Source organism: Schistocerca serialis, chromosome 1 (genome assembly GCF_023864345.2).
Source record: "Schistocerca serialis cubense isolate TAMUIC-IGC-003099 chromosome 1, iqSchSeri2.2, whole genome shotgun sequence".
Taxonomy (NCBI): Eukaryota; Metazoa; Arthropoda; class Insecta; order Orthoptera; family Acrididae; genus Schistocerca; species Schistocerca serialis.
Genome location: NC_064638.1, coordinates 651,214,620 through 651,238,832, shown reverse-complemented (window position 1 = coordinate 651,238,832; position 24,213 = coordinate 651,214,620). Strand labels below are relative to the sequence as shown.

At 40.0% G+C, this 24,213-nt stretch overlaps 1 protein-coding gene across 1 annotated transcript in view; it reads left to right on the top strand.

Moving 5' to 3' along the window:
* Positions 1–6,992: 6,992 nt before the first annotated feature.
* LOC126420376 (uncharacterized) overlaps positions 6,993–24,213 on the top strand; it is a 69,266-nt gene continuing 52,045 nt past the window's right edge. Inside the window, exon 1 of the mRNA XM_050087230.1 lies at positions 6,993–7,189. Within this exon, the coding sequence (XP_049943187.1) occupies positions 6,993–7,189 (197 nt within the window). The remainder of the gene's footprint in view (positions 7,190–24,213) is intronic.

The following is a 24,213-nucleotide window of genomic DNA, read 5'->3' as shown; positions in this document are numbered from 1 at the left end:
TCTGCTGTCAACACATTGCTTTTGTTCAATTACTTTATTTATGACTGAAAATTTCTAAAACTGAAGACACTCGTCCGTGCTCTGCACTGCAGTCGAGCTCTGGCAACGTCGTTTTCTGTTCATTGGCTGACTGTGTTTTGTGACATCAGATGCACAGAACGAACCTAAACTCGGCCGCCGTCGTAAATGATGCGCACTTTAATTGCCACCATACAGCACAAACAATGGGCCTTCTCAAAACCTTGATTCACCGTGCCCATACCATCTCTGATGCCGACAGCCTTCAACCGGAACTGGATCACCTGCAAAAGTATTTCTGAAGAATGGCTTTTCACCTAGGCAAATGAACACCGAGCGAGGTGGTGCAGTGGTTAGCACACTGGACTCGCATTCGGGAGGACGACGGTTCAATCCCATCTCCGGCCATCCTGATTTAGGTTTTCCATGATTTCCCTAAATCACTTCAGGCAAATGCCGGGATGGTTCCTTTGAAAGGGCACGGCCGATTTCCTTCCCCATCCTTCCCTCACCCGAGCTTGCGCTCCGTCTCTAATGACCTCGTTGTCGACGGGACGTTAAACACTAATCTCCTCCTCCTCCTCCTCCAAGTGAACAGAGTGATGAAGACCTACAAATGACGGAACAAGGAAGAGGAAGAGGCCTTCAGGTCAATTGCTTATCTACCATTTATAGGGAATATTTCTTCACAGATAGGCAGAATATTGAGAAAGTATCAAGTGAGAGTCATTTTTCACCCTCCTTCCAAAATTTCATCACTGGTGGGATCCATTAAAGATGACCTGGGCCTGCGTAAATCAGGTGTTTACAAAATTCCGTGTGAATGCGGCAAAACATATTTAGGGCAAACAACACGAACTGTGCAGGAATGCGTTGTGGAACACCAACGGCATACTCGCCTTCTCCAACCCACCAAGTCCGCAATCACCAAACATTGTATTTCCACAGACCATTCCATGAATTACAATGACACAAAAATTTTGGCCCATACATCAAACTTTTGGAGCTCGATTATCAATGAATCTGTGGAAATAAGATTGTCTGACAACAAGACTCTCATCAATTGAGATAGCGGTTATCAGCTAAACTCTGTTTGGAATCCTGTTATAGAGAAACTTCATAGTCAACGTAGTTATCTGCATAAAGATGAAAATCTACCTGATATCGATACGCCAAGCTTTCACCGTGGAGGGCGCGAGGCGCAGCGCACGGAGCTGTTATGAACGCGGCACACTGAGCAGCGCATGCGCAATGTCACCTCAGTATGGCTTTAAATAGTGGAGTTCAGCGTGTACTCGCCAGTACTACTATAGTGGCACTCACCTGAAGATGGCCAGGAGACTCTGCGCCGAAGTATTGTGGCAGGATGTTACTGATATCTGGCAGTTCTCCTGTGTTTTGGGGAATAAACGGATAGTTGTTACCCAGCATACAGTGGAGATACTGACTCATAGAAAGACACAACAAAAAGACCATCTGAAAGTTGGCTTTCAGCCAACAAGACCTTCATTAAAAATAGGAAACAAACACCACACACACACACACACACACACACACACACACACACACACACACACACATGCATACACACACACACACACATGACCACAGTCCCTGGCAGTTGGAGCCAGCTGCCAGAGACTGTGGCCATGTGTGTTTTAGTTGCATGTGTGTGTGTGTGTGTGTGTGTGTGTGTGTGTGTGTCGTCTATTTTTGACAAAGTCTTCTCAGCCAAAAGCTAACTTTCCAACAGTCTTTTTGTTGTGCCTTTCTGTGACTCAGCATCTCCACTAAATACTAAGTAGCAACTATACATTTCATTATAAACTAAATAGTTAAGTATTTGAAGTATCTGTGTTATCTAATTCAACAAACATGAGTTCCAAAACATAGTGTACCACACATATTTTGAAACATTTGTAAGATATGTGGTTTTATTGGGAATGAATTTCAAATAATATATAAAAAAAACAGAAAAATAGAACTTTTTTATGGCATGTCAGGAATTTCATTCGCTGCAATCTAATTATTGTCACCTCACAGATGGATTAAATATTAAGTTTGTGATAGTGCAACTCATCAGTATAGAGGTAGTGTGTTGTCAAACCTAAATAACAATGTTGTATATACATTTTTGAGCAATTTTGCTTCAAGCACCAAAACCCAAAATTATTTGAAGAAAAATATTTGCACTACACATATGATGCCATAAATAGCAAAAGTTCTTGCTCACTACATGTAGATAAAACTTCATGCTTAAACCCCATAATATGTGTTCATGAGAATATATAACAAATTAAAATGAAGAAATATCCATTGTATGGAGTTGGGCACTGAAAAAGCCACCGTACAATGTACAGGTAGAAAAGTGCTGCTATTAATCGTACTGTTCTTGGGTCTGCAGCCAGATCAAGCATTCATCTGAACACAATATTTCCAGTTCACTTGGCTGCCATTTTCAGGTGAGAATCCTGTATGCTGATCTTGCTACAGCTGATTGATACTTTGAACAGTGGCCCTTTTACAGGCTGAGGAAGACCAACAGTACATGTATCACAAATCACTGCTGTTGCTCCTTAGTGCAGGTGAATGTACATCACCCTAGTGGTGAAAGCTGCCAAAAATGACAAATCACTATCAAGTTCCACTATCTATAAATTCTACCAGTCATGACAACAACCATTGTGTTTAATATTAGGTAAAAGAGGGTTCTTGCTTTGAAGATTAATCTTTCTCTTAATGCATGCCAGTCTAATTTCAATAGCTTTCTTTAAAACACAGTCCCAGTAGTGAGAGCCAGAGACATCCATTTGTGTCTTATCATACAACATTCTGTGTCTCTTGGTAAGACAGTGACCCACTACTGCAGATTTCTCAGGCTACATCAAATGTGTGTGGTGATGGTGCTCAGTACATCTGTATTGAATGGTACAAACTGTCTGGCAAACGTATCATTTTGCACAGTGGTGAGGGATTTTATAAACACTGGGCTTCCTCAGTCCTAGGTGAACTTTAATTGAGCCAAAGAGAGCTCTGATCTTGGTTGGTGGATGAAATACACTTTTAATATTATATCTTTTTCAAATTCTTTCTATTTTTGAAGATAGCATGTATTAGAAAGGCCACTGATCTACATGAATTCTTCTCATGGTTCTAGTGCAGATCCAAACTCATTTGCTCAATGGATCTGAATGTCTCTGTAGCCATTCCGCTTCAGTACGAGCTTTAGGTGATCCAGTTCCTGTGTCAAGCTCTTTGCATGTGAGATGGAACATGCTGTCTTTGGCAATGCTCACAGGACCCCCTCCTCCACTGCACTGGTATGATGGATGGCAATTTGCTGCATGCAGATGCCAGTCTGTGTCCATCGGATTTTAATAAACACTGTGCCCCAGGTCCCCTCACCCATTTTGTAGACCAGTATATCCAGTAACAAAAGCTTTAATCCATTGTGAGCTCCATTGTGAACTTGAAGCTAGGACAAAGACAGTTAAAATGACGCAGGAAACAGCTCAGAGCATCCATTACTTGAAGCCATGCCATAATTGTATTGCTGACATACCTCCAGAAGCAGGTAAGTTTTAAAAATGCCATTCTCAGTGCTCTGTTTCAAAATCTAACATTGATAAATTAGTGACTATGGGGAGATAATGGACTCCCCATAGCCATTCCATCAGTTAATTCAAAATAATTAACACTGAAGAAAAGATATGTTTATGTCAGCACATGACCGCAGAGCTTCAGTGAAAGCCCTGTTTTTCACTAATTAACATCAAGGACACTTCAATATGAGCCTGGATAGATCAAGACACTACATCAAAGCTCAAAAGCAAATCCAATGGACCAAGATGCAAAGACTTCAATCAAGGGATAAAAATCATAGAATTTGATGTTCACATTTTCCGATATGAGGTCTAAAACAGACACTAAGAGCTTAGCCAAGGTGTAAGTGGGTGCATCCAAGTTGCTCACAATGGGACATAATGGAATGGAGCACTGTCAGTAGGCAGTTATCAAAGTTTCAACATATTTGATTTTCACCCATTATGGCACCTGTTGATGGATGATGATGAACTTCATGAGTAAAGAACTGGATGATCCAGTGTAATCAGTTTGGGAGAAAGGGCTAAATTTTGCTCCTACACCGAGGAGTCTTCCCATCACTGTACTTATTTCCTTGACCAAGCAGGTGGTGTCTAGCTTTCCTGAGGACTGAGCAGAAGAAATCAGGCAAGAGGTTTCACATACACTGTGTTGGGCTTCACCATGTGAAGTAATATCTCCTATGTCGAAAGGGCAGGAATCTAGTCCTTTAGAAAATACCTAGATTTATTAATTCTACCATCAAACAAAGATAATGTCACAGTTCTTCTTTCACAGGATGACTATATGAATAAGAAGGATTTTTTACCTAAGGGCTTAGCATACCAAGATTGCAAAATGATCCAACTGAATGAATAAAATGGAAGTCTCTTCATTTCTCAAGAAAAGTTCATTATCCAGTGCTGTGACTAAAAAAAGTTTGGCTCGGTGTCACCATTCCACCAACATAATACAATTTGCCATAGTTCATAAAGATAGAGTTCTGTTATTTCCCACTGTGAGCAATTTTTGTGTGCCCACTTACAGCTTGACTAAGTATTTAGCATCTGTTCTTAACCCTCATGTTGGAAAAGTGAACATTTTATTTCCAATTCTATGATTTTTATTCCTCAATTGAGATCTTTGTGTCCTGACCTCTTGGATTTGCTTGTGAATCTAGATTTAGTGTCTCTTTTACTCTGGTTCTTTTTGAAGAATCTTTGATGTTAATTAGCGGAAAAATGTCAAAGCTCTGCAATCTTGTGCTGATGTCAACATTTTTTTTTATCAATGACAATTATTTTGAACACACTGATGGAGTGGTTATGGGGACACTATTATCCTCCATAGTCACCAGTTTATTTATGGAAGATTTTGAAAACAGGGAATTGAGTATGGGATTTTTAAAACATACCTGTTTGTGGAGGTATGTCAGCAATATGTATATGGTAAGGCTACATCGAATGGATACTCTGAACTGTTTCCTGCATCAATTTAATTGCCTTCATACTAACATCACATTCACAATGGAGGTCAAAATGGGTGTAAGGCCTCTGTTTCTAGACATACTGGTCACCAGAACTGTTTCTACACATACTGGTCTACAGAAAAGATTATGGGACCTGGGACACAGTGCTTATCAAACATTGATGCATATGGACCAACATCTGCCAGGAGCAAACTGCCATCCATCAGACTATTGCACAGGGAACTTGTGAATGTTGGCAAAGAAAGAGTATGCTATCTCAGATGCACAGAGCTTGTCAGAAGAGCAGGATTACCTTAAGTCTGTGTTCAAGCAGAACAGCTACACAGACAAAGATGTCTGTTGTGCCTTTGAGGTTGATCCTGCATCAGAACCACAAGAAGATGCATGTAGATCAGTGGCCTTCCTACCACATGCTGGGAGCATTGGGAGCATATCTTTGAAAACAGGAAGAATTTTAAAAAGATATAAAATAAAAAGTGTATTTTGTTCAACAGCCAAGATTATAGAACTCCTTGGTTTGGTTAGTGATGGCCTAGGATTGAGGAAGCCTGGTGTTAATAAAATCTCTTACCATTGTGGGAAACTGTAAATTGGCCAGACAATTTGAACCATTCAGTACACATGTACTGAACACATAGCCCCATAAGTTTCATGTAGCCTGAGAAATCTGTGGTGGTGGAGCATTGTCTTACTGAGGGACAAAGAATGTTGTATAATAAGACATGAATGGTTGCCTTGTGTATTGCTATTGGGACTATGTTTTAAAGGAAGCTATCAGAGTTAGTCTGGCACACAACATTACAAATAGAGACGTTACACTCTAAGAAAGATTTGGAACCATATTTCATCTGACATTGGTTATTGACTTGACTGGCAGAATAGCGATAGCGATTTATCGTTTTTGTCAGCTTTCATCACTGGATCACCATACAATCTTGTGCACTACTGGACACCAGCAATATTTCTTTGCACAATCCCTGTTGGCCTTCTGTGTCATATAATAAGGCTGTCATTCGTGGCATCAATCAGTGCCAGTGGGATTAGCATTAGTCACCTGTGGAAATATTGTGTTCAGATGATTGCTTGATGTGGCTATAGACACAAGAAGAATATCATCAGTTAATATACCGAGAAAGTACTTGCAAGATTTGCTGTGCCTTGCCAGAATTTCTAGATGATAATACAACACTACAATAGCATATAATACATTTGCTGTAATTACATTGCATAAACCAGCATTTCATATTTATCTATAAGAAATGTTTTCAGTGGCACTAGCACTTTAAAAAGATAATTATACTTTCTGGTGGGTCTCCTGTACTGGAAATCAAATGAATTCATGTGTATGTAAAGGTACAGTAAACTTTTGATGTCGAGTCTACCTGAAATGCGTGTAATGTTAGCAGAAGACTTCACTCCAAGAACCCACTCTTTTTCAGTCATGTTGGATCTTTTTTGAATTTGTTTATTTGTGTGTGCCTTTGTTTCCACAAACTTAGCACAGAGCACTTTGGGGCTGGTCTATAGAATTTTCAGTTGGAAGTGTAGAGCTTTGATAGAGCTCTTTTCTTTTTTTTTAAAGCTTATGTAGGGAAAGATATTTCCAGTTACTTTTCATGCTCAGGAAAAAAAAAAAAAAAAAACCACATCTTCATTTAATTCATAATACATTCCATTTGCAAAAATATTGCATATTTCAACTAATTATACATCTCTCTTAATATTTTCCTCATTCTTCTTATAACAACCTACATTATGTAAACCATAACATGGAAATCACAAATACTAATAATTTTTAGTACATGTTTTAATTTGAAGTATTAATCCAGGTTACATTGTTTTGCTTTCCAATTTTTTTTTAAAGGCACAATGACTGCTAATGTGCTTTTATTATCAGCTTATTATGTGTCTTTACAGTTACACAAGTCCAAATTTCAAGCATGATAAAAAATTTGGTATGCCAACACCATGGGATGAGACTGGCATTTGGGTTGCAAAGGTTATAAAATGGATAAATAATGAAGAGATGTGTGTAGTAACACGAAGGCAAGCTGAGTATGTTGCACAAACACAGCCCCAGTTAGGAAAAGTACTTCAGCCGTAAGTATTGGAGCTTCCCGCAATATCTCTGTTTACTTACTCTATCGTTTAATGGAAAATCCAGGATGGAAAGTAACAATACCAGAGAAGGAAAGTTGCTACTCACCATATAGCAGAAATGCTGAGTCGCATTAGGCACAACAAAAATATTCACACATTTATAGCTTTCGGCCATTAAGAAATTGTATGAATCTTTTTTTTGTGCCTATCACGACTCAGCATCTTCGGAATATGGTGAGTAGCAACTTTCCTTCTCTGGTATTGTTACTCTATCATTTATTTGTCCTGTTTAGCTATGACTGCCCTGCATCCAGATCATGTTTTCTCTAATTTGCATAAACAGTATCAGAGCGTAAATGAATTTATAAATCATGTACAAATTATAGATGTTCATACAATTGTATTTAATTATTATATGACATTGGAATAACCAGAAAGAAGCAAATAAAATTCAGCTACTGAAGTACAACAGGCAGAACTATAAGAAATTGCATCACAGTTATGAGCCAAACTTTCTCATGCCACAATTTACACCATTTTCCCATGTATCAACCCAGTACTTGTAACATCTTAGTACTAATTCAGCTCCTGGAATTGTTATTTGTTGTATTTGTGCAGTGCATAACACAAAGGTACAGCCCTATTTTCAGGATACATCCATGACATACAGAAGAAAAAGATATGTTATTTGGACATTCGTCTGGAAAAATTTAATTTCCATATTAGAACTCATTTTCTATGATTCTTCATGGCACATTAGTCATGAAAAACACATAAGACTTGAATGTATCAGCATACAATATGAAACTCTTTCTTACATGAAATTGCCTTCACATCACAGGCAGAAAGGTTCTCTGCATGACATACCAGGATTCATTCTTCATTGATTCACTATGTTCATTAGGTACAGTCAAGAAGAAGAATCTTTAAGGATGTGGTATGAGTCAAGAAATACATTAAGAAAAGCAGCAACTCTTATAAAATGAGCCTGAATGCTATATTAAAAATAAATTATCACTTTACTACTTAATGCTGTTTGTGCTCAAGCCAGCTACGTTTAAACTATTAAGTTACAAGATAAGTCACTGACTTGAAAATTGCTGATTTCTCAGTCTTATAAAACAGCATAAATTTCCTTTACTTCATGTGTGTTGTCACAAATTTTTGTCATCCATCAGATTAAATACCTGCTTTTTATGTTGGTATCTTAAAATATACCTGATCACAGATTAAATACCTGTTTTTTATGTTGGTAACTTAATATCTACCTAATCACAATGGCATTCTTCATAAAAACAAAAGGGTGTTACTTGTAATGCAGCTTTATGATGGAGACTGCTACATCCCATTTGGATAATAGGAATTTTCAAGTCTTTAATCTAGGTTGTCAGGCACTGCATAGGAGTGATTAACGAGATAAATTTTTAGTTTTCGTTTGAGTCAGTAGGGACTCTCAATTTCTTGCTTTATGTTGGATGGGAGCTTTACGCCAGAGTACATAACTTCAATTTGAACCCTGGACAAAGAGACAAAGCATATATGAAAATTATTTCATGTCTTGTATTGTAAGATAAAAAGCTCTGAGTTAACGTATTGCATCAAATTCAGCCTGAGCTTTCAATGACTACCACCACCATTGTTGACAGGGGCTAAATCTGACAGTCAACCCTTGACTTAGCTCCCAATAACAATGATGGAGCCAGTCATAGAAAGCTTGAGATAAAAATCTAAATCTGACATGCTAATAACTTTTCATCCAAAGACACTCTCACAATAGACTCCATAACCATGTCTTGTATTGAGACTGTGCAAATCATAGCTCAGCTGAAACTGATGCTTATTATCAACAAAAACACCCTTCATGAAGTAAATTTTCTGGGAAGTGTGTGTAAAGAATCCCAAAATTCTTAAAAAAGCTTCTGCAACATGTGTTTTTTTTGTTTTGTTTTTTTTTAATTTTTTATTTTACATAATATTCTTATTACTCACTGGTACTAAATACATACTTTATTTACTTTATATGTGCTGACCCAGAAGATAATTCCATAACATTACAAAGTGAAAACCTGAAAATAAGTAGTCACTCCCATCTTTATGTCAATATAATGAGATATTTTGTTAAGAGCCGAACATACTGAACTGAGCTTCTTAATTACTTTTATGTGTGTGTTGACTCTATTCAAACATGTTATCCAGGTGGAACCAGTAGAATTTTACACACAGTGTTCCATTTAGTGTATGACCACTAATGCCTACTTCTGGTGCTAGTAGGTAATTTTTGCTTGTTTAAAATTGCTAATATGATTCTTTTGAGATAAAGAGTTAGAGAGTTAGTAGTAAACTAGTTGTAGCCTTGTTCAGCTATCTCCTGTGATCGATGTGTTAAAGTTGAGTCTGAAGCCTTGATTAGCATGCTTCTGTCAAGATCAAATATTACAGTTTTCAAACTTTACTTTAAAGTTTTTGGAAGGTTATTTATGTAGACTTAGAACAAGAGCAGACTCAGTACTTATTCTTGTTGGATCCCAAATGTTAAGCTACCCTATTCTTGTGGCTCAGTCTGTGAATATGACTCTCTGGTTTCTGTTATGACAGAAAAATTCTATCAATGCTTCAGACATGCCACCAGCGCCATAATATTTTAGTTCTAAGCGGAGTTCTGTGGTTTACATAATCAAAGGCCTTGACAATGCTACCAAATATGTCAAGATTTTTTTATCTCTAACAGTAATCCATTTGTGAGGTCTTATAAATCTTTTTTGTGAAGTATCCTTTATGAAAGACAAACTTTGGAGCAATTAACAACTTTTCCAACAAAACTGAGGCAGTATTCTATCATAGGCCACTCTCTCAAAAACTTTTGAAGCAACTGGAAGGAATAAAATAGGTCCACAATTACAATTTATGTACTTACCTCCAGTTCTATAGATCACTTTTAAAACAACATACTTAAACTCATCAGAAAATATGTCCTCAGTAATTAGCTGATTACAGAGATAACTTAAATGTAGCCCTATCAAGTTCACATATTATTTTGATCTTCTGCTAGAAATACTATGATAGTGAACATATAAGACTTGAATATACCAGAATACAATATGAACTCTTTTTTACATGAAATTATTGCTTATAGTGAACTGTTGAGTTGTGTGATCTCTGTAGATGTTGCATTGTTGATACTAATGTATGTTTGTAGCTCATGTAGTGTCTGTGAAGGTCAATCTAATACATCTGTATTTTCTTGTTTATTTGTGATTGAAGGGAAATAATCATTGAAGTGGTAGGCAATTTCAATGTGTCATCATCTCTGTCACTGCTAATTCCTGGGTCTCAGTTTGATTTGCACCACTATTTTAGTTTTGGAGTGAGGCTTTCCCCAATGTCAGATCCCTTCTTACACCTAATTTTGAAAGGCATCTGGTACTCTGAACTTTTATCATTCATACAAATTGCAGGGTCTTTTTTATGTTAATGAGGTACCATATTTATCTGATCACTTGATGACATATTTTCTCAAATTAGTGATTCAGAAAATACAGGGTCATCTTATGTTCTTAGATGTGGCTACCATAGTTGAAATTTAATTTGATAATTTCAGAATGTGGGGATGGGGAACAGTGGTAGTGGCTTGAGTAAGCACTAGGGCATACACAGGGAAAGGAGCAACAAGTGGGACAAAAACTTCGACTTGCTGCCAGCTATGGGAATGACTCCCAGTACTGAACTTTTTGTGAGCTTCTACAACATGGTAGTCTATGTGAATCCAAATGAACAGGTTCTCAACTATAGTGCACAACTGGCACCACAAATGAACAAATATTCAACAATAGCACAAATTTCTACAGAAGACAAATTAATTCTAATATAAGTATGTTCTCACAGAACACTCAAAAACACAGCTCAGCAAAGGAAACACAACATTCAACAGTGATGCCACCACTCCACAGCACTGTTAATTTTCAAAGTTGGCAGTGGAGATAAATCTGTCTCACCTCAGTGTTCTGATTTCTGATGATTCAGCACTCAATTTGCTTAGATTGTCAATACTGTCACAACAGTAAATTGTATTGATCAGATAATGGATGTAAATCACAGTCATGTATCTTTTAAAATATGAGGATGTATGAAAACACCATTCACAAGTGGTTCTAGCCAACAGTATGGTGCTACTTTTAACTTAATGGTGATTCCTGAAGCAGAGGCCACAAACAATTGTGCAAAAGAAGAAAATTGCGTGGCAATGTGCCTAGTGTGAATAAATTAAAAAGTCCATATTATACATGAATAACTTTTCAAGGACTAAAGAAGGGAAGATTTTATGAGTTGAGGCAGCAGGTTGTGCAGTACATCAGAAAAACACAATGAAGGCTTCTTGATTACTCATGACATCAGAATTAAGGCACTCTAGATAAAGAGTAATTTCCTGTGAAAGCAGCCATATCATTTACTGTCTCAGCTGCAATCACTGCACAGCTTTTATGTTGGTATGACTACCAACCAACTGTCCACCAGGATGAAAGGTCATCACCAAATTGTGGCCAAGAGTAAAGTAGACCACCCTGTGGCACAACATGCAGATGAACATAAGACACTTGATTTCAGTGACTTCTTCACTAGCCAAGCCATCTGGACCCTTCCCTCCACCACCAGCTTTTCTAAACTTTGCAGATGGGAGTTATCCTTACAACACATTATCTGCTCCCGTCATTATCCCAGCCTCAACCTATAGTAACATACTGTTCCCACAACCTCCACACAGCAGTTTCCACCTCTTCTGTCCATCATCTCCTCCCCATTCTCATCTCCCACCCTATTTATCTGCAGCTCTCTGCTAATGCATCTGCCCATCCTTACCCATTCCTCTCCTTTTTTCTCAGCCTCCTTGCCCCACAACCTCCTGACACTATGCCTGTTGGCACCCTAGTTCCTGCACACTCCAACAGGCAGTGTTCGTCTCTCTCCCCATCTGAACACAACTATCCCTTCCCCTTCCCCACCCACTCCAGATTGCTGCATGCATCCCACGTGATAGTTGCATTCTGCCCTGAGGTGCTCGAGTTGGTGGTCAGGTGTGCATGAGATGTGTTTTCTTGTGTGTCTGAATGGTGTGTGTCTCTCTTTTAGTGATGAAGGCTGTGACTGAAAGCTATGTAAATGTGTTTTAATTGTGCCTGTCTGTGACTTGACATGTCTTCTTTACAGTAAGTAGCAATCTGTTTTTCCTACATTGTTGACCTTTATCTTTAGCATTCATCCGTATTGCCACATTTCGAAAGCTTCCATTATCTTCTTGTGTGAACTGTTTATTGTGCATACTGGGAACAAACTAAGCAGAGTATTTAATTTTCCCCAGAAATTACTGGTGTTCTCTTAATAAGGAAGGCTGAAGTAATTTGCCAATGGCTTCCACATGCTGCTGCATGAGGAAGATTATATTTTTGCTCAAAATGAATCTCAATTAGTTAATATTGGGGTGAAATAACCATCGTTTTTGGAAGTTACATGCTGTTTATAATGTTGAAGAAAGGAGTTGCAGATTTATGATTTCCCTCAGTTACTAACATGTCACCTATATCATTTCCACACATTGTGACTGGCATAAGATATTGATCTAAGAAGCACCAAAAATGGTTGCAGTATTTTCATTTCTGGATGGAAGATACATGTAATGATTCATATCGAAAGAAGTGTTTACCTTTGTGCTTCCTCATCCAGTAGAAGATATAACTAAATATCTAATAGGCATATATGGTAACAACCATTTTAATTCCATAAAAAAATCCTAAGGCTACAGCAGAGGATAGGGATCAAGAAATGTTTGACAATTGACTGTAGAATTAAAATCTCCAGGTATGCAGGCACAGAGAACGTGAAAAGGCTTCAAAAAAAGGGCTTAAGATTACCATGGAAGTGTGTTAGTTCCCACACCCTTCATATTCTGATCTTTTGCCTACAAAAGAAGCCATTCCTCTGCATGTGATCTTAAATGCACACTGTTGTCCCAGTGTCATTTTTGTTCAAGTACCATGATAAAGAAATGATTACTACCAACAGACATCTATCACTAACACAGTTTGTGAGGTCACAGTATATTTAATTCACACAGCTACCACCTACACAGCTTGTTCATTTTCAGCTGTGTAGTTCTTGCTACTACTTTGCCTCTGTATTGCAGGCATTGAAGCAAATATGCTATTTCACTGAAGGCTTCAAATTTTTGCAAGTTTCAGCCAAGTGAGAACTATGAACAGTTTGTGAGGCACACAAAAATTACACATTATACTACTAAAAATAAATTTATCATAAACATAGTTCTGTAACAACTTGGTGTGAGTGGGGTCGCTATGGTGTAGTGGTGGTGGGGTGTCAGGTTGTGGAGGTGGTGGCCAGGGTGGCTAGGAAAAATCTGCTGCAAGACACAGTATATTTTATTTCATCTTGAACTACAGCATCAGACTGCTGAGACATCCGTCAACATGTCCTCTGCAGACATGTCACCCACTGGTGGCACTGATGACATTGTAAGGTCGCAGTGGTGGGATGGCCGTTAGCTGTCCATATCCTGCTTTGCTGACACTGTTTACCCCACTCAGCAGCTCATGTCTGAGTAACAGTATGTGGCCCCGAATGAGCAGTGCCTGCTGGATTCTCCTAGGCAGCCATTGCTACTGGGTTAGGAGCTCATCATGGTGTGGAAAGATAGCAGCAGTACTCCCCTGACTGTGTACCATTGCCCTCCCCAGCAGAAGTTTGGTGCTGCCATGGAGCCTGCAAGATGGCTCATCCATTGTGTCATTGTTAAGTCCACAGGTGTGGACATAGAATGATGTGAACGCCTGCTGGATTCTCCTAGGCAGCCATTGCTACTGGGTTAGGACCTCACCATGGTGTGGAAAGATGGCAGTAGTACTCCCTTGACTGTGTACCGTTGCCCTCCACAGCAGAAGTTTGGTGCTGCCATGGAGCCTGTGAGATGGCTCATCCATTGTGTCATTGTTAAGTCCACAGATGTGAACATAGAATGATGACCTTGTGTGGTGAAGATGCCTGGTCAGACCTGTGTTGGATGCTGGTTGGCCCATAGCACAATGGAAACTTGCGTGGAGCTGATGTTGCAAAGGGTGCTGCCAACAGTCCTAGAATCAGAGAGTATTTATAGTGGTTAAAAATAGCACACTTGTTGCGCCAATACATTGCTTTCAGACATGTTCAAATCAACACCCCTGTGTCTGCATGATGTGGAAATACTCTGCAGCCCAGCTTGTCATTGCAGGCCTTTTCTGGAATGTCACCATGTTTGTATCTCCCCTTAGCTGAGTGGTCAGTGTGACAGAATGTCAATCCTAAGGACCCGGGTTCGATTCCTGGCTGGGTTAGAGATTTTCTCCACTCAGGGACTGGGTGTCATGTTGTCCTAATCATCATCATTTCATCCCCATCAACACACAAGATGCCAAAGTGGCATCAAATCGAAAGTGTTGCACCCGGTGAACGGTCTACCCGACGGGAGGCCCTAGTCACATGACATTTACACTTGACACCATGATTGTGTGGTTTGGCCCAGCCACCTTGCAGTCTACAGTCAGGCTTGCTTGTGAAATTACATATCATTGCCTCTGTACAGCCTGCTTGATTCACATACAGTTGCAATGGAGCTGCTTTTGATTCAGTAATGCCCTAAATTTAGTGATGGCATTACATGTATCCCCTCACTGAGTAGACCCAGACCCCGGGTCTCAACCCATGAGCAGTCTGCAACAGAAAACTTCATATAAAAACTCGCTACATAGGTTATTTACCATTTTCATCTTACATTAAGCAACAAAGCTCTGAAGATGGGATGCGCCCTTACAATTCTCAGTGGACTGGCTCATTCATCTGTCCTTATGCTGCTACAAAAAAGCTGCATTCTCATTTGAGATACCTCTTAAACGTTAAATCCTCCAAAACACGAAACAACTATTTCCATGAATATCCCTTCATTTTGCCCTTATGGCATCCTACAACAATGCTGGTTTCAACACTACTCAAGGTTAGTTGTCTTTCTAATCACAATTAATTATACAGTACAATACAACTCACTTATTACTACACTTATCTTCTTGCACCCCTTGTACCTTCTCATGTATGAACAGTTGACCAGTCCAATGGTATCTGATGTACTGAAGGATTGCACACATGAATGGCCCTCTGCCTAAGGTAGACAACAGCTGCACAAAACAAAGTCATCACTACTATATTGTCAATGGTTGTAATGCTTATGGTCCTAATCATATGCCACGACTTCTCCAGATGTTGCTGTACTGGTGGTATTTGCTCTACTGAAACATGTTCCTCGCATGTGTCTATTAGCCAGTTTAAGAAGAGGATTACATTAGGATCTAACATTTCATTAAAGTAGGTAAGATTTCTCATTGGAAGGATTGCTAGTGGCTTCCCTGTTCAGTACAACCATTGCTTCATAATGTTCAAGAGACTGACTGATAAAAAGTGTGCATTGTTATGTCACAGTCTGCTCCATTAATAATTATTCCACTCCAGTGCAGTTCTAAACAATTAGCTCCCAGGAGATTACTTTGCTTATAGCAGTTCACCATTTAAATTTTGATACTGTTTACAGAATAAACCTAGTGTGAATCTGCTTTCTAAAAATAGGGCTGTAGCTCCAGGACATTATGTGGGCAATCCTGACCTTCTGCTTTCCCTAAACACAAACGCATCTCACACATACTGATATAATTATGCCCACCCATGTTGGGCAGATGGTAACCCTCTCCCATTGACAATGCTCAAGTTTGGTTAGTGCCATGACTGCATGACTATCACCATCTTCTGCGATCAGCAGTACTTCCTATGTTTTTACTCAGACTTCCTGGAGATTCCCCACTATAGTGGGTGCGCATGTCTGGGGTAACATTTAAATATGGTTCACCTGTTGCTAATTGGAAATTGTATTAATATATACAACCATGCTATATCTGTCCTGATCTCACCATTGCTATATGGCAATACAGTGATAAATGCGAATTTTTAGCTAAAAGTTCCAGTTCTAGTGGCAACTCGTTCTGCACTTTTGAGCGGCCTACCAAGAACTGATAGAAGATTAAGAGAAATGAACTCTGCTGCCCATGTGGTGCATGTAAGACTGCTTTTTGTAACTCTGGCAACACTACCTGAGCATCTCAGAATCTATTGGCTACAGATTGCAACCATCTTGCTACTGAGACACAAAGGTATTACAGACATTGGCTGCAAGTGGACATTGATTTAAATCAGTGGGATAGGTTGCAAATTTGTGCCAGACTGGGTTTCGAACCCAGGCCTCCTGCATACAAGACAGATGCCCTGACCACTGTGCACCTAGACACAGTGGCCATAACAACTGCACCAATTCCCATAGCACACCTCCCGTCAGATCCAAATTCTCAACCTATCTACACACTACGAATGTAATTGTTGCCCATTATTTTCATTACTTGTGGCATTTCGCAGATTCCTGCAAGAGTTCAAGCATGGTATGCATCTGCACTAAAGAGATCATTGGCTGTCCTCAATGGAGGAGATCTCACTGGTGAGTATGTTACACAAAACAGAGTCAACACTAACACAGTGCCTTTGGTTGTGATGCTTCTGGTGGTCCTGCTCCTCTCAATATTGCTGTACATGTGAGAGCATTTGTTCTGCGAAACACATCACTCTTGTGTGTCTATTAGCCAATTTAAAGACAGGATTAGATTAGGATTCAATGTTTCATTTAGATAGGTCAGATTTCACAGTGGAAGGATCATTATTGGCTCCTCTGGCCAGTACAACTGCAGTTGCATAATGTCCAACTTTTTTCCTTTGTAACAGAAGCTGACAGGTAAAAGGTCTGCCCTGTTATGTCACAGTCTATCTCGATAATAGTTATTCCATTCCCATGCAGTTTCAAACATTTAGCTCCTGCTCATAGCAATTCACTACTACAAATTCAGTAATGTTTACAGAATAAACCCAGCTTGAAGCCACTTGCTGAAAATAGGATCACAGCTCCACGAAATCGTGTGAGCAATCCTGCCATTCTGCTTTACCTACATGCAAATGCATCACCACCCAGGTCAGACAGATGGTAACCCTCTCCCTATAACAATGCTTGAGTTCTGTTAGCAATATTACCTCATCACTACCACCACCTTGAACAATCAACAGTACCTCCTATGTCTTTACTTGGACAAACTTCCCCAAGGTTCCACAGTTTAGTGGGTATGCACATATGGTGTAACATTTGAATATAGCTCACCCATTGCTAATCAGAAATCATATAAGCATATACAGTCACGCTACATCCATCCTGATCTTGCCACTGCTATATGGTAATACTGTGGCAGATTTGACTTGTCTGGTTTAACTATGAGTTCCAGTTCCAGTAGCAACTCCTTCTCCACTTTCTGCAGGCTTACCAAGAACTGATCCAGCATTAACAGAGCTGGATTCAGCTGCCTATGTGGTGCATGTACGACTTCCTATCCAAAGTATCCACCTGAGCCTGTGTAACTTCCAGGTCCCGATTCACAGCATACACTGTCATCTGTACCAGATGCATTATCTCCATTGTTTATGTTCATAATTCCCATATTTTGTTCAATACCCCTTGTTCCCAACTGCTTAACTGTTAAGTATGCCATTCCAGGGTGGCCTTATTCCTCCATGCTACATCACTCACTCACTCTATAATATACTTCAGTTCTCGGATATCACAGACATCTGTGGCCACAAAAACCATTTTCAGTAACCTACCCCATGTCAACCAACGTCACAAGTGTTGCTGTACCACACGAGGCACTACTTCCACAACCTGCTGCATTTGCTCTCACAATTGTTCATATGACTGGTGCAACCTACCTTAATCATGCCTCATTTCCTTCAGCATGTCTTTACCTTTCATCTCCCTCCATAATTCCATAAACACATTATCCAAACATCCCACTTTCTTAGGCAATTCCCGAGTATTTAGGATCAGCTTCCATGACCAACAATGGTGTGCGAGTTCTACATCTTCTTGCTTGTGAAAAGTACTCCATTTCCAATGGTAGTACCTACAGCACTCTAAACCAATCCTGGTGAAGAGGAGCAACACTCCCAAGATAACGATTCCCCTCATCTTCACTTCGACCTGCAGCAAAATGGGACTCCTGCCTTTGAAAGGTCTGCTATCTTGTAGCAGACGAAAAGAAAATTCAGCTCTGAAATACCTAGCTTACACACTAATGATCTACAAATATAACATTATATATAACTTGAACTAATCTCCTTCCTCCTGTTCTCAACTGATATGCTGATCACTTATGCTTCTAAGTAACATGTACATTCTAACACAAACATAAACTGTCAGGCAGCAGTAGCCAGCCGAGACAGAAGCAGCAACAGGGAAGTAATCGATTTTGTGACTTTTAAGAGTTCCTAACCAGGAGCAAATTTTATAATATCATCTGTGGGCTTTAATAGTTTAGCTTCTTGAGTTTCTGTGTGTTTTTAATATATAATAGCCACAGTTCTTGCATTTTCATTTGGGTCAGAAAGTAAACTGATGTTGTGACATATTACAAGTTCCTAATCGGGGGCAAATTATTTAGTTTCGCCTGAGTGCTTCAGTAGTTGGGTTTTTGAATCTCTGCATATTAATATGATTTATTAGACACAGTTCCTGCATTTTCATCAGTGTCTACATTAGAGTTGTGCAGTGCATGCTGATAGTCCATTTATCTGTATAGGTTAGTTTTCCACAGTCTTTAGTATGGACAGGGACTACAATTGTTGTGTGTTGATGAGAACCGAGTTGGTGACACTTCGCTCTCAGCTTCAGGCTGCGATGGCTTTGGTTAAACAGCTTGAGGCTGCAGTGGATGGGCACCACTGTTGTGGGCTGGCCATGGGGTTTCAATGGTCGTCCAGCATGTCCAAGTCCTCCGATCAGTCCTCACCAGTGCCCAGCCCAGTTACTGCTTGCACTGAGGTTGACCCCTCACCTGTGGTCGAGTGGGAGGTAGCCCCAGGGCATAGCAGGAGGCGAAATACTTCCCAGGTGGCCGCATGTCTGACAGACAGGTTCCAGATCTGTCTGTGGCTGACACTGTCGCTGAGCCAGATGCTGTCGCCTGTCCTGTTTCAGAGGAAACCTCTCGGCTTGGAAGATCTGGACAGTCACAGAGGGTGGGATTATTGATAGTTGGGAGCTCCAATGTTAGGCGTGTTATGGGGCCCCTTGGGGCCATGGCTGCCGAGATTGAAGAAGGGAAAGAAAACCAATGTGCATTCCACATGTATACCAGGTGGAGTCATTCCAGATGTGAAACGGGTCCTCCCTGATGTCACGAGGGGCACAGCATGCAGCCAACTGCAGGTGATTTCTCACGTCGGTACCAATGATGTGTGTCACTTTGGATCAGAAGCGATTCTCTCTGGTTTCAAGTGGCTAACAGAAGTGGTAAAGGCTACCAGTCTTGCTTGCAAGATGAAAGCAGAACTAACCATTTGCAGCATAGTTGACAGGACCAATTGTGGATCTCTGGTTCAGAGCCAAGTGGAGGGTCTTAATCAGAGGCTCAGATGGTTCTGCAACCAAGTAGGCTGCAGATTCCTCGACTTGCGCCAAAGGGTGGTTGGGTTTCAGGTTCTGCTGAATAGGTCAGGTGTCCACTATACGCAGGAGGTGGCTACACAGGTAGCAGGGGCTGTGTGGCATGGACTGGGCAATTTTTTAGGGTAGAGGGTCTCAGGAAAACACAAGAAGTTCTTCAGTCACAAAGGGTGCAGGCTGAACATAGGAAGAATGTAGATACAGGAACCATTGGTTGTAGCTGTGTTGGGAAAGTACCAGAGCTCCAAGTGTTAATAGAAAACACTGATGCTCAAATCATTATAGGCACTAAAAGGTGGCTAAAGCTGGAGATAAGTTCAACTGAAATTTTTGCAAAGAACCTAACACTGCTCCAAAAGGATAGGCTAAACACAATCGGCAGTGGTGTGTTTGTTGCTGTGAGAAGTAGCTTATCTTGTCGCATACATAGTTCCTGTGAGTTAGTATGGGCAGAGGTCACTGTTGACAACCAGAATAAAATATTAATTGGATCCTTTTACCAACCTGCCAATCCAGATGATACAGTTGCTGAAAGGTTCAAAGAAAACTTGAGTTTGATTTCAAACATGTACCCGACTCGTATGAGTATAATTAGTGGTGACTTTAATTTACCCTCAATATGTTGGCAAAAATACGTGTTTAATTCCAGAGCTATGCATAAAACATCATCTGAAATTTTGCCGCAGGCCGGAGTGGCCAAGCGGTTCTAGGCGCTACAGTCTGGAACCGCGCGACCACTGCGGTCGCAGGTTCGAATCCTGCCTCGGGCATGGATGTGTGTGATGTCCTTAGGTTAGTTAGGTTTAAGTAGTTCTAAGTTCTAGGGGACTGATGACCTCAGCAGTTAAGTCCCACAGTGCTCAGAGCCTATTTTTTTTTTAAATTGTGCCAAATGCATTCTCTGAAAATTATTGCGAAATGCATTCTCTGAAAATTATTGCGAGCAGTTAGTTCATGGTCCCACATGAATACGGTTGTGAAACCACACTTGACCTCTTAGCAAAAAATAATCACGAGTTAATAATGAGCATAAAAATGGATGCAGGGATTAATGAACTCAGGGTTGTCGTAGCAAGATTGAATATTGTAACGCCCAAATCCTCCAAAAATAAATGAAAAATATACCTATTGCAGTGTTACATGGCTTTGTGCTTAATTGTTGTTGTTGTGGTCTTCAGTCCTGAGACTGGTTTGATGCAGCTCTCCATGCTACCCTATCCTGTGCAAGCTCCTTCATCTCCCAGTACTTACTGCAACCTACATCCTTCTGAATCTGCTTAGTGTATTCATCTCGTGGTCTCCCTCTATGACTTTTACCCTCCATTCTGCCCTCCATAGCTAAATTTGTGATCCCTTGATGCCTCAGAACATGTCCTACTAACCAGTCCCTTCTTTTTGTCAAGCTATGCCACAAACTCATCTTCTCCCCAATTCTATTCAATACCTCCTCATTAGTTATGTGATCTACCCATCTAATCTTCAGCATTCTTCTGTAGCACCACATTTCGAAAGCTTCTATTCTCCTCTTGTCCAAACTATTTATCGTCCATGTTTCACTTCCATACATGGCTACAATCCACACAAATACTTTCAGAAACGACTTCCTGACACTTAAATCTATACTCGATGTTAACAAATTTCTCTTCTTCAGAAACGCTTTCCTTGCCATTGCCAGTCTACATTTTATATCTTCTCTACTTTGACCATCATCAGTTATTTTGCTCCCCAAATGGCAAAACTCCTTTACTACTTTAAGTGTCTCATTTCCTAATCTAATTCCCTCAGCATCACGCGACTTAATTCGACTACATTCCATTATCATCATTTTGCTTTTGTTGATGTTCATCTTATATCCTCCTTTCAAGACACTGTCCATTCCGTACAACTGCTCTTCCAAGTCCTTTGCTGTCTCTGATAGAATTACAATGTCATCAGTGAACCTCAAAGTTTTTATTTCTTCTCCATGGATTTTAATACCTACTCTGAATTTTTCTTTTGTTTCCTTTACTGCTCGCTCAATATACAGATTGAATAACATCCGGGAGAGGCTACAACCCTGTTTCACTCCCTTCCCAACCACTGCTTCCCTTTCATGCCCCTCAACTCTTATAACTGCCATCTGGTTTCTGTACAAATTGTAAATAGCCTTTCGCTCCCTGTATTTTACCCCTACCACCTTTAGAATTTGAAAGAAAATATTCCAGTCAACATTGTCAAAAGCTTTCTCTAAGTCTACAAATGCTAGAAATGTAGGTTTGCCTTTCCTTAATCTTTCTTCTAAGATAAGTCGTAAGGTCAGTATTGCCTCATGTGTTCCAAGATTTCTACGGAATCCAAACTGATCTTCCCTGAGGTCGGCTTCTACCAGTTTTTCCATTCGTCTGTAAAGAATTCGTGTTAGTATTTTGCAGCTGTGACTTATTAAACTGATAGTTCGGTAATTTTCACATCTGTCAACACCTGCTTTCTTTGGGATTGGAATTATTATATTCTGCTTGAAGTCTGAGGGAATTTCGCCTGCCTCATACATCTTGCTCACCAGATGGTAGAGTTTTGTCAGGACTGGCTCTCCCAAGGCCATCAGTAGTTCTAATGGAATGTTGTCTATTCCTGGGCCTTGTTTCGACTCAGGTCTTTCAGTGCTCTGTCAAACTCTTCACGCAGTATCTTATCTCCCATTTCATCTTGATCTACATCCTCTTCCATTTCCATAACATTTTCCTCAAGTACATCGCCCTTGTATAGACCCTCTATATACTCCTTTCACTTTTCTGCTTTCCCTTCTTTGCTTAGAACTGGGTTTCCATCTGAGCTCTTGATATTCATACAAGTGGTTCTCTTTTCTCCAAAGGTCTCTTTAATTTTCCTGTAGGCAGTATCTATCTTACCCCTAGTAAGATAAGCCTCTACATCCTTACATTTGTCCTCTAGCCATCCCTGCTTAGCCATTTTGCACTTCCTGCCGATCTTGTTTTTGAGACATTTGTATTCCTTTTTGCCTGCTTCATTTACTGCATTTTTGTATTTTCTCCCTTCATCAATTAAATTCAATATTTCTTCTGTTACCCAAGGATTCCTACTAGCCCTCGTCTTTTTACCTACTTGATCCTCTGCTGCATTCACTACTTCATCCCTCAGAGCTACCCATTCTTCTTCTACTGTACTTCTTTCCCCCATTCCTGTCAATTGTTTCCTTATGCTCTCCCTGACACTCTGTACCACCTCTGGTTCAGTAAGTTTATCAAGGTCCCATCTCCTTAAATTCCCACCTTTTTGCAGTTTCTTTAGTTTTAACCTACAGTTCATAACCAATAGATTGTGGTCAGAGTCCACATCTGCCCCTGGAAATGTCTTACCATTTAAAACCTGGTTCCTAAATCTCTGTCTTACCATTATATAATCTATCTGATACCTTTTAGTATATCCAGGGTTCTTCCAGGTATACAACCTTCTTTTATGATTCTTGAACCAAGTGTTAGCTATGATTAAGTTGTGCTCTGTGTACAATTCTACCAGGTGGCTTTCTCTTTCATTTCTCAGCCCCAATCCATATTCACCTACTACGTTTCCTTCTCTTCCTTTTCCTACTCTCGAATTCCAGTCACCCATGACTATTAAATTTTCGTCCCCCTTCACTACCTGAATAATTTCTTTTATCTCATCATACATTTCATCAATTTCTTCATCATCTGCAGAGCTAGTTGGCATATAAACTTGTACTACTGTAGTAGGCGTGGGCTTCGTGTCTATCTTGGCCCAATAATGCGTTCACTATGCTGTTTGTAGTAGCTTACCCGCACTCCTATTTTTTTATTCATTATTAAACCTACTCCTGCATTACCTCCATTACCCCTATTTGATGCTTAATTACAGACTTACTAATTTATCAGTTGATTTGTTTTCACCACGTAACGCCGACTGTTTATGTCCTTCTTCGTTGCTGAGCGATGTATCACTTTTTGTTCTGACGCCACAACTCTTCCTTTCCTATATCTTTACTACTTTTTATCTATATAAATGATGAACTATTGGTTTTGCCATTTAACAACTTTTTAATAACTGTGAAAGTATTGCAGGCATCGGGTCCCACCTAATGTGTCACCCGCCTATACGTTTTACATGAACCTTCCAAGACTCGATCGATCTGTTTCCAGAGAGAAAACAGAATATCTCTTCCTTTGACATTGTCCAACAATGACCTAGGAAGCTTGATGCCCTCGCGGCCCAGGCTCTTCCGTGGCTCGTGGTAGTTTGCAGCATTCGTTTTATTCCTTGCCCACTTGCCGCTACGTCAAACTTTCGTGGTGATCGTTGGGCAATGTCTTCCACGTTATCTGCAACATAAATAAACTTTCTTCCCACCGTATTTCTGAAAACCCAAAAACAAACTTAAAGAACATAATAATAA